Source organism: Lissotriton vulgaris, chromosome 2_1 (genome assembly GCF_964263255.1).
Source record: "Lissotriton vulgaris chromosome 2_1, aLisVul1.2, whole genome shotgun sequence".
Classification (NCBI taxonomy): domain Eukaryota; kingdom Metazoa; phylum Chordata; class Amphibia; order Caudata; family Salamandridae; genus Lissotriton; species Lissotriton vulgaris.
In genome coordinates this window covers 1,729,767,472-1,729,779,543 of record NC_141687.1, presented here as the reverse complement: position 1 = coordinate 1,729,779,543, position 12,072 = coordinate 1,729,767,472, and the positions used below count along the sequence as shown (strand labels likewise).

The following is a 12,072-nucleotide window of genomic DNA, read 5'->3' as shown; positions in this document are numbered from 1 at the left end:
AATTTAACGGTATCTGTCTAGGAGGGGATTTCAATGCACATATACACTTTAGAAACCCCCCCTGTAGAAGAGGTATAGAACTGTCGAATCTCCTTGCAACTAGAGAACTTGTAAATTGCATGGAGTATGCTGGCACCGAAATGAGCGCTGCCCCGTTTCCCACTTTTATTGGTCACGGGAGCGGTACTACGATTGATTATGTATTTGTTTCACCCTCCATTGCTAATGTTCTAACTAAGGCTGAGGTTGTGTGCAAAGTATATAGTGACCATTACCCTATTGTAATTCACCTACTACTTCCTGGGGGTAAGTGTTCACAAAATGAAATAGGTGCAAGAAACTTGGAAGTTTCAATGGATAAACTGAGGGTAATTTGGAGGGGCGTGGATAACAGGGGAGTCCTGGCAAAAGTTATTAAAAAACATCCAGCTTTGATTGACAATTGCCTCACCATTGATGACCACGGGGGTAATATAATTAAATCATTTAGTGAAGTCTGCTCTGCAATTAAAAGTGAGATTTCCAGACCTGCCTCGAGGAAATCTGAGGAAACAGCTAGATGGTTCGATGCCTCTTGCTCTAAGGCAAACAGGAAGTTAAGGGCTGCACTAAAATCTGAACCCAGGGACATCCCTCAAATAAGGCTACGCAGAGTATAAATCTACCCTACGTATTAGAACTAACGAATTGGTTAAGACCCACTGGGATTCCCTGGCACGCTCGGCCGAATTGAAAGATACTACTGGGTTTTGGAGGGAGGTAAAGAACCTAAGATCCATAGGTTCGAACTTAACATCAATCAATTGTAATATCACCGGATCTGCGTGGGTTGAACACTTTGCTAAAATTTATGCTACACCGGACAACCCCGCTGTAACCTCCCTCCCCTTAAGCCCCCTTAACATCTCTGTGTCTGAGGTCGAGGATGCTATAGCCGAAAGCGCAGGAAACAAAGCGCCTGGTCCCGATGGGCTCTCAATAGATCAATTAAAGTGCGAACTTAACTTTTGGGCCCCACTGCTATGTAACGTCTTCAATAACTTAACGAATAAACACATCCCCGAAACATGGTCATGTAGTACTATCGTGCCTATTTTTAAAAAAGGCGACAGGCTGGATCCCGGGTGCTACCGCCCTATATCGTTAATCGATAACACCTTGAAAGTCCTGGGGAGGGTCATCTTTAAAAGGATTAGAACCTGGGCAGATGAGAGCAAGGTTCTACATCCCGGCCAGCTTGGTTTTCGCAGCAATGTTGGCACGGTGGAACAATGTTTGAACTTGAGTTTGATTATGGCAAAATATAACACCGCTAAAAAATCCCCCCTATATTTTGGTATCATGGACTTAAGTTCTGCATTTGATTTTGTTAACCGTTCTCGTCTATGGTCCACCCTCCTTAATTATGGTTTGGATGATTACTCGGTCCACTTTTTAGCTTTTTTACATAGTGATCTAAGAGCACGTGTGCGCATTAACCAATCATGCGAAGTTTCCGACGACATCAGCATTGGTAGGGGGGTCAGACAGGGGTGTGAGCTGGCCCCCCTCCTTTTTATTCTTTATATTAACGATTTGAGCTGCTCGCTGAGTACTTTATCAAAAGATGTACCCCATGTGACTGGAGTCCCCATACCCACCCTCCTTTACGCTGACGATGCGGTCCTAATGGGCTGCACACCAAAGGCACTTCGCACTTTAATCTCAGGCTTTGTCCATTTTATGGCAGACCTAGGCTTGACCACTAATTTCAAAAAATCTCTCATTATGAGCTGTGGCCCCAAAAAATATAAAATTGTTGAGATTAAATCAGGGTCAAATGTTCTGAAAAGCACTTGCACGTTTCCCTATCTGGGGTTGCTATTTTCCAATACTGGTTCGTGGCAACCACACGTTTCTTACGCTAGGAATAAGTTGGGTAAAGCTATAAACTGTGTCACTTCTTTAAGACAACCCAACCATGCTGATGTGATTACACCACTAGTAAAGATTTACCAAACCCAATGCATCCCAACTGGTACCTATGGCGCCGAGGTTTGGGGTTATACAAACTGTATCCATATCCAGACCGAAGAAAATAGGTTCTGTCGGAAGGTGCTGGGTGGGGTTATTCGTTCCCCACACTATATATGCCATAGTGAATTAAACATCTCATATATAGAAGATTTTGTAAGATCCAGACCAGCACTCTTCTGGCTAAAGATATGGATTAACCCAGCTGCCACTTTGACCAGCGATATAATCTTGGACTGTTTAAAATGTGATAGGGCACACTGTATACCATGGTTAAAAGCTGTAAAAGAATGCCTTGATAGCGTAGGACATGGTTATTTGTTTACTTCACCCAGTTTAATAAATCGCTCACATAAGTCTATTATTCATAGGGCATTATATCACCTGTATAGAGAGGAGCGGGAAAGGAAGAACCTGTCAAAGTGTACCGTTATAAAATACACAGGCTATTCTGAACCTCAAATTAAACACCCAGGCCCCCCACACAGGTACTTACGTTTACACCTTGGCAGATGGAATAGGAGCTTACTGTTTCGCTTTCGAGATGGGAGTATAGTAAACTTACTAAACTTCCCTTTGGGTTACAACAAACATCTGGAAACTCTGTATTGTCCTTGTAACCCTAATATGAAACAGAGCCTTATGCACTTTTTGTTTTTCTGCGATTTCTATAAATTGTTTTCCGCTCATTATTTAATGCCCTATTGTAGAAAATGTAAGTTGACTAATTTTAGAATAGCACTGAGGTCCTTTTTACTACTGGGCTCAGATGAAGTAATATTCAGAGTGAGCTGTTTTCTCAAAGCTGCTGTTCGATCACGAGCCACTTTACATATTGATGTACAACATCCGCACATTGCACTTTCTATGCACTTTATAACTCTTTTTTGCACATTCTGCATTTTTGCACATTATTGAAGTGGACCCATTAACGTTGCTGCTATTTTTCATCCATTTTTATTCTGTTTTTAGAAAATACTTTTAATTGTATATAATGCTGTTTTTAGCAAGGAGGGACATTCTGTGTGTTACTGTGAAATTGATTAATTGGTTTATGTCTTATGCCAGCTGTCACATTATTGTACCGTATTGTTTTGAAACTGCAATTGCATGTACTTTTATGGATGTTATTCCGAATAAAGATCTTTTGACTTTGACTTTGACTCCAGATGTGCCCTGACTCTCCACCACTTGATGAGCCCCGTGGACCTTGCTGGTCCAAACCAAAGCATTTCTTCACTTTCTACGTTGGTTGCTGTTGCCAAGGCTTGTTGGGTCAAATCTGGTCACCAACACCGCAGCACTCGACATCCTTTGTGGGACAGTTCGAATCCAGTGCCTGGTTGTCGTCAACACCTCCTGGTCCTCATGGCTGCAGAGTCAAGCTTCACCTCGTAAACCTGAAATCACCTGACATCGGTGGGCTTCGACTATCATGCCCCTGGTCACTGGCAAGTGACCCAGACTCTACATTCGACTATCATGCACATGGTCACTGGCAAGTGACCCAGAATCTGTCCCATCTGCTTTCAGGTTCTTCACATCTTTGATCCAGGCTTGGATCACACCGGACACTTTCCACTTTGACGGCAGCAGCACTTTGCAGCAGGTCGCAATTGAAAATGACGACGATTACCGACATCAAAAGACACCTATTTATCCGGCTTTCCTGGGTGAGGTAACTTGAGCACTCCGGTGCTCCCGTGGGTGTTAGCTCTAGAACCCTTTAAGTCTAAAGGGGTTTGCTCAAAGTCCTCTCCTTAGTGTCCAACCGCGACTTTCCCCATAAAAGCTAACAGGTCTTCGCAGAGTGTTCTCACACTGCACGCTATATGGTTTGGTAAGTCCCTGGGGCTCAACGTATATTGTGCTAATTTACTGTGTGATATTAAGTGTAACTTATGTGTTTTGACCTCTAGCCTCGTAAAGAGACTAGTAGGGTGTGTTTAGAATAAATGCATATATTTTATAAATATACCTGGTGTGGTTGTCCTTTCATTTAGCCATTCAAGAGATTATAGACTGGTAAAACAAGCTGCTTTACATTCCTTCAAGACTTAGCCTGAAGGCTGCTCTGCATAGCTACCACTAGTGTAGCTCTCAATAAAGGTTGTCTTTAACCTATCACCTCTTAGGGGTTGTTTGGACTGGTACGGGGTGGCCACTGTATAACCAGTGGACAGCATATACCAGGCCAACTTCTCACATCTCATACTCCATTGTGGTTGCCCTGAAACATGCCTCGTCCTAGTCATCCATGAACAGGGACTCCTAGTTGGCACTTTACTTTTTCTTGCCATTCCTTCCCTTACATCTATCAAACATCAGAACTCTGGTTCTCATTATTGACTGTTTGTTGTTTTGTTGCCATGTTGCACACGAAGGTTTTCTACTTCTTTAGAAATTGGTTGTGACATTTTTATTGTGTTATGTTTTGATTTGTGCTTTTTTGTTACTGCTAAATACTTTACACATTTTCTTACATTAAGCCTGTCTGCCTTGTACCATAGCTCCAGGGGGTTGAGCCAAGGTTTGAATTATTGTAACAGTTTTTTACCTCGACAGGATTGTGGTCTGTTTCCTCATGTGGCCTCACATTAACCCCAAGAATTAACCTATTTTCTTAACAATTTTTTTTCAATTACTTTACCTTGTTATTCATGCGCAGATAGACACTTGTCAGTACAGTTTCACTTCCTTCACCCATGTTTTTTGTTAGAGATCCTTCCACAACAAATGTTTGGTCTTTGCAATCCTGGAAAAGAAAACATCATGTTTGTATTCTGTATTGTGAAAGGTAGAAGTGAAAAAGACATATGTTGTATTTAAAGATTTACAAAGACACCCAGACTGCTAGTGCATTAGGCAAGTGAAGGGAATCAAGTCATTTAAGTGAATTATGAAATTTGAATAACATGATACGGTGGCACAATTCTCACATCCAAGGCTGGAAATAAGTTCTTTCTCGAAGGATTTGATGCTATTTATCACACCCTATGACATTCAATAATTTGCACTTCACATGATGGGATTACCTGCACCAGTCACAAATGTTATGCTAAAGAGGCACAGCATGTGTGTTTTGGTACTCCTGTGTTTAACAGCTCTTTTTCTTAAATAACTTTCAGCCAGCAGGCTCGCATACTGAAATTTAACTGGGAAAATTCGAGTGTGTAAACTCTATAGCACCACTGTAATTGAGACACCTGCCTCAAAAGGTGGTCTTACAGAGGCTGCAATTTAAAGAGATACTCATAATTGAGACCATAGTTGCATACTGTGATTAGACTTGTGTGCTTTTAGAGCGGCTCAGCTGATCTCAAATGCAACACTGTCTGGTTCCCATGAGTTGTTTATACGGGCATCAAGAGGCTACTTGCTGCCAAATATTTGGTGGGGGAAACGGCCACTACAACGTGGCCGTTTCCACGAAAACCTTAACCAAGCATGCATTACAACGCATGCGTGGTTACAATGAAAGCCTTTACCACGCATACGTTTACTACGAGGTACGTAGTAAAGGCATGTGTGGTAAAGGGTACAATTAAAAAAGGGAGGTGGGGGGATCCCCCCATAAAAAAAAACGAACCTGAAGTCGAGATGTGCAGGCAATCGGCATCGTATAAGAGGAAATGGAAAGAAACTTCTGCTTCCTCTTTACGACGTATGACATCCCCACAGAAGAATTCGTGGAGAAGGATAAGCGTGGAAATACCATTCCGTTGTAACGCATGCGTGGTAAAGGCATGCGTTACAATGGAGTGCGTTGGTGGTAGAGCATGCCATACCATCTTTCCCAACAGCCTTACTGTCTATCGCTAAATAAGGGGTGCTACAGGAAAGCAGTATGACTACACTCGCAATACAGTGCTTGATGTGGCAAGCAGAGGTCAAATGCTTTTGATCCCGTGCATTATCTTGATTTTGGACTGCATGTGGTCAAACCAGAGTAGGAGAAGGAAAGGCTGTGCACATCTGTGTCCCAGTCCTTTGTGAGTTACTGATGTCTATAGTAAGGTGATGAGCATACTGAAAAGCTAAACCCTTCAAAGAGTTAATACATAAGCACTGGGCTTTAACAATGTTACAGAAATCTCAGGTCTCAAAGACTCATAAATAGATAATTTAATGTTATATGCTTGTAACAGGACCATTTAGTGATTAATTAGTGTTTGGAGAAGTGGACCCCCCCCATAAATTGGTGGAGCTCACTCCATTTAGAGACGGGAGTACCAATGAGCTTCGAATGGAAGAGTCTCATCTGGCTCCACTGTCAGAAACCCTTGAAACTGTGGTCCGTCCACCAAAGTCAATCAATCAGGTTCTTTGTAAAGCGATATTACTCACCCGTAAATGGTCTCAAGGCACCCAAAAGGGGGTACAGGTGGTCTGCTGGAGGGGCTGTGGTTCAGGCAAAGGATCAGGTCTTAAGGTCCTTCCTGAATTAAGGCAGTGATGGAGCTTGCCAGAGGTGGAGATGCAGGTTGTTCCAGGTATTTTCTGCGAGGTAGGAGAGGGATCTTCCTCTGGCCATAGTTTTGTTGATCAGAGGGATGGTAGCTCAGTTCAGGTGGGCGGGGCGGAGGTCTCTGGTGGGTGCGTGGAATCCAAGGCAGTGATTGAGGTACCCAGGTGGGGCATTGTGTAAATCTTTGTAGGTGTGCATGAGGAACTTGAAGGTGATTGTTTTGTTGATTGGGAGCAAGTGCAGGGCTCTCAGATTGCCTTGAAAGTTGGAGTGGCAGGGGATGTTAAGTGTATGTCAGGTGGAGGCGTTCTGAAGTTTCTTGAGGAGTTTCTGGGTGATGCTGGCATAGAGTATATTGCTGAAGTTGATTCTGCTGCTGATGAGTGCGTGGGTGACTCTGGGTTCTGGACTCAGTGGGGATCCACTTGAAGATCTTTTGGAGCAGGTGTAATGTGTTGAAGCAGGATGAGACAGCATTGATCTGACAGTTATTATATATCTTATATAGCGCCAGAATCGACCCCCGAAGGGGTATCTCCGCGCTTGCCTTGGGAACCCGTCCTGGTTTTTCCCTGTGAGATAGCCCCTACAGGGCATCCCCAAGGTGAAAGCCAGGCATCCCTCCGCGGGGGGCCGTTGTGGAGATTAAGCAAGCTTAATGCCCAGAGTTGCAGAGTGAGAACCCATGATTAGGTCAGGCACCGAAGCGAGAATTATCGAGTCCGTGGACATTTGAGCTCAACACCCTGCCGCGTCAGGAATCGAACCCTTGTCCCGGGTCTGACCTCTGCTTCAGGGTCTGCCTGCTCTAACCAGTGAGCCACACTTCTCCACTGTGAATGAGGAGTCCAGAATGATGCCAAGGTTTTGTGCTTGGTCTGTAGGTGTGGGGGGTTGCTTCAAGTGCTGCTGGCCATCAGGAGTTGTCCCAGGCTGTGGCATTGGAGTGCCTGATGAGGACTTCAGTCTTCTATGAGTTGAGCTGAGGCAGCTGTTCCTCATTCAGCTGGCGACAGCCATCATCCTGTCGTGGGAGCTTTTCTTGGTGACTGTGGGTTCATTGGTCAGAGAGAGAATCAGCTTGGTGTTGTCAGCATTGGAGACAATGTTGAGTCAATGGCTGCAAGTGGGGGCATGTAAATGCTGAAGAAAGCTGGGCTCAGGGAGGATCCTTGAGGCACTCCAGAGCTAATCTCTTTGGGTTCGGAGAGGAATGGTGGTAGTCTGACTCTCTGAGGAAGGCGTGAATCCATTCTAGGGCTTTGCAATGGATGCCAGCATCGTGGATTCTTTCACACATTTTGCGGTGGGCATGAGGTCCCGGAGGATTAGGGATGCAGTTTCACCTTGTTTGAGGATGCTGTGAACGTCGTCTATGGTGGGGAGGAGGGCGGTGTTGGTGATTTTGTTGCTATGGAAGCTGGGTTTGGAAAGGTCCAGGACGTGGTTTGCTTCATTGAACTTGGAAAGTTGGGCATTGACAGACATCTCAGTGGCTTTGGCTGAGAATGGGAGAGGAGAGGTGGGTCTGAAGTTCTTGAGGTCCGTTGGGTCGGCAAAGGGTTTCTTCAGTCAGGGTTTGATCTCTGTGTGCTTCTGGTCTTCCGTGGAAGGTGGTGGTGATGATTTAGTAGTTGATTTTGCAGCTACGATCGGGGCGATGGTGGTGCTGGCTCTGTTATTGATGTGGGGTGGGCAGAGTCCTAAGGTGATCCAGAGTGGATCCTCTTCACAGGACTCTGATATCACAGTATCAGATGCCCTACCATATTTAGGGTGTGGAGTTTTCCTGACTGAGTCACATAACCTGGTAGGAAAGGTGAGATATGTTCCTGAAGCACCGAGATAAAACTACCTGCACATCAGTGACATTGTTCTTTGTGTTTTTCAGGAACAAGCCCATGCTTCGAGTACTGGTTTATGAAAAGCAAATGAGAATGCTGAGTGGGCCACATCAACATGGCCACTTGCTCTGCATTCCTCTCTGAATAACAGAGATCAAAAACATTTGCAGAAACACTTTTATCACAGAGATCCCACGAGGCAGGCGGTGATCTATCAATAAGGTGGGTGGTGTACCACAAGGGATGAAGATCAGGCTCTCTGTCGGCTCAGCTACCTGATGGTTGCCGGCTGGTATTCAATTGACTCTTTTTATTAAAAACCAAGTGCCATAAATGATCAGAGCAGAAAACCTTTGACATTAAATAGTTAGGAGGAATCGCTTATAGTCAAGGCTTAAATGTGTGGTAAGGAACATGGATTGTAGCAGAACTTTCTGTATTTATTATTTTCTGCAGTTTATCTATAATGCTAAAAGTCTATAGATGGGGGCGTGTGATATTAAAAATCTGCCAGCCCCTATCATAAACTTTGGTAATGAACCTCTTAAGCTTGACCAAGTTCCTGCCATCTCTGACTTTGTGAGCATTGCTAAGACATTGAAAACAACAGACAGCTTTATTGGAAATCGTGCAGAGGTGGTAATGATCGGCTGTGATCTGATCTTGTTAATTCTTATGAAACTGCACGCACCGAGTAAAATTGACTTCTTTCTTTCCAGGATCATGGATAATAATTGAAGAATACCCCAAAGATCAGTGCAATCCCAACTCTTTTCCAAAGAACAAATGATACAGCTGTTCCATATCTAGACCAAAAAAGATGTTGGATTTCACGTCCTCCCTCATGTTACAGGCAGCATTTGGGTGCGGAACACAATGTATATGACTGGCATTCTTGTTTTTGGGATAAGATGCCCCATATAAGGATTTTCCTTGCTACAACCACAACCACTGCCATCTAAAAGAGCCAATGAAACTTTATAGTTGTACTCTAGCCAGTTTTCTTTAATGCTCCTTACCTGTCACCCTGTAATTAGCGTTTACAATATACTTGTTTCCGTTAATGTTTAGCTCTACTTCTCATCTCCAATCACCAATATCAGTCAGTTTACCTTCCATCACCGAAAAAGGACATGAGTGGTATTTATTCCTTTATTGGCTCCTCACAAAATCCATCTTGTTGTGGCAATTGTACAATTGCACCTCTACAGCAATAAAATAAATTGTGTTTCCATCACTGCGGAACATCCCCAAGGGGCACTGCACATTAATCAACAAATTAACTCATGGGTCGATTCACAATGATGACATGTGTTTAAATCATAAATTTCTGATTGGGTAATTTCAATCTATCTCAACTTGAAATCCTTTATCTTTGAATGAATCATCAGAGTATTCTCTTCATTTGCAAATCGATCATCCCAATGCATTCCTGGCTGAAGTTTCCCTTCATCACTGTATACAAGCCTATAAAAAGATATGAGTATGGAATAAACATATAGTAACTAATGGAGAGCACATCTTCCAAAAATTGCAAATTGTTTAAAAGAATTAGGGACAGCCAGGGTGACACAAATTCACATAATGATAATAGTAAGGACCCTTACTCTAAACACTTTTAGTGCTGGAACCTCAAAATTACAAAACGAATTGTGCACAAGGCGGATAGAAAAGAGTGTACAAAGACGAAGACGCCACGTGTATTAGAAAACTCAAGTGAATAATTTACTGCATCATGCTGCAACTTCATTATTAAAAGTACATAATGATGGTGACACCACGTGCATTGGAAAAAACAATAATAGATCATGCGAGAAATTCCTCGTGGAGGGTACGCGTTACAACTAAAAACTACACCACGTGTATGTCACAGCGTGCTCGAATCCTAAATCAATACGTTATATAAGGTATTGTGGGTTAGAACCTCAGTGTTTTAGAAACAAAAGCGGGTAAAAAAGTCACGATAAATCATTAGTGTCCGAAGTTAGAAAAGGTTAATGAATAAGGATAACCAGAAAGCCATTTGTGAAATAGTCTACGATTCTTACTTTTAGTCTTCTGTGTTACAGCACACTCAAATGTACCGCCATACAAGCATAAAAGAGTAGGAAATGAAGGACTTTACAAAAGAAGTGATGTGATGTTGAAATAGAACTAGGTAAAGGAAAGAAAGGTGAAGCGGAGCCAACTCAAAAGGTGCAAACCACGAACATTTAACAAAATATTAAATTCCAAGATTAGGAACAAAATTTAAAAAAAAGGTAAAAAGAAGCCATCTTAAAATGGAGCAGATTAGAAAATGTGCCTGAAAGATAAAATAATACAATAAAAATAAATCAAACATATGAATTAAATTCAAAATCACGTTGATATCGACAATATTAAGTGTATAACAATGAAATCTACATTGTGTAGTCCAACCTCCTGAAACATCAAAAAACCTTCAAAATCCATTCCAAATCAGCTTATGAATGTCCAAATAAATTCCATCCTGTCATTTAAAGCGCCAGGCATGAGAGTGTCAAGTCTTTTTATCAAATGGTTTTCTCTTTGTAGGAGAAATTTCTGATTGTCTCTGCCCTCTTTGATGTCAACTGTTTCAAGAAACATACATTTCAATTGACAAATTCGGCTACATTCCACAAAATGTGATGCAATGTCCATTTAAAATTTCTTGTGCTTATGATACTCTTGTGTTCATTAAATCTTATTTTCATTTTTCTTTCTGTCCTCCCAACAGAAGCGAGGCAACATGAGCATTTGAGTAGATAGACCACATTCATAGAGTTGTAACTAGCAGGAACTTTCAATAGAATTTTGTTACCCTTCCGCAGATGGGAAATCCAATTTCCTTTGATGATACTGCAATTATTAGAATTCAAACAAGGGATCGTTCCCTTATAAATCTGTTTCATAATCTGAAAGTATTAGTTAGTAATTTTTTTATGTTTTTGCCTCTTTCTCAAGCAAATTAGACAATTCAGAAAATATTCCTTTGAAACCAGGGTCGGTTTGAATCCTTGGCAGTTTTTTAGGTCCCTTTACTAAACTGTACGATAATCATGGCACATTTAAGAAATTAGGACCGCCATTTTAGTTTTCTCTTTTTTACATGAAGGGGCTAACAGTTTTTGTCGAGTTTTAGTAGACAATCAGTCTATGGCTTTCTCCAGAACTTTCAGAGGAGGACATCCTCTATCTTTGAATTTTTCCATCATATATTGCGTTTGACCCACAAGTACTCTCGGATTTGACACAATTTTTTTAACCCTTAGCAATTGTGAATGATTAATGATTACTGATAATGACAAATGATTTTTTGAAGCTTTCTGATGAAAGCTGTTATAATTTAACAAATTGTTAGGAACAGTTTCTTTTCTCTCTCTCTATATATATATATGAAAACCGCTCTCAACGCGGCTGCCAGAATGGTCACTGGAATAAAGAAATTTGATCACATTTCTCCTGTACTCAAAGAACTCAACTGGCTTCCAAAAGAAATGCGGGCGAACTTCAGAACAGCCTGCCTCACCCACAAAGCCCTTCACACAGGCAAACCTGAATATCTGATGGCCAAACTAAAAAAGCAGGTCAAAAGAGGAACCTCAGAAGTTCCAAAACCATACTTCTTATCCCTCTAAAATCCCGAAAACAAAAAAACGCGGCCAGGTCCTTAGTCGGCAATGCGCCCAAATTATGGAACTCTATCCCCCCAATATCAGAACTTTTCCCTCCTTCGCTAAATTC

The 12,072-nt window shown here is 42.1% G+C and overlaps 1 protein-coding gene across 1 annotated transcript in view; it reads right to left on the bottom strand.

Moving 5' to 3' along the window:
• LOC147733202 (mucin-2-like) overlaps positions 1-12,072 on the bottom strand; it is a 1,332,790-nt gene that overhangs the window by 718,329 nt on the left and 602,389 nt on the right. The window contains exon 10 of the mRNA XM_086957736.1: positions 4,664-4,768. Within this exon, the coding sequence (XP_086813862.1) occupies positions 4,664-4,768 (105 nt within the window). The remainder of the gene's footprint in view (positions 1-4,663; positions 4,769-12,072) is intronic.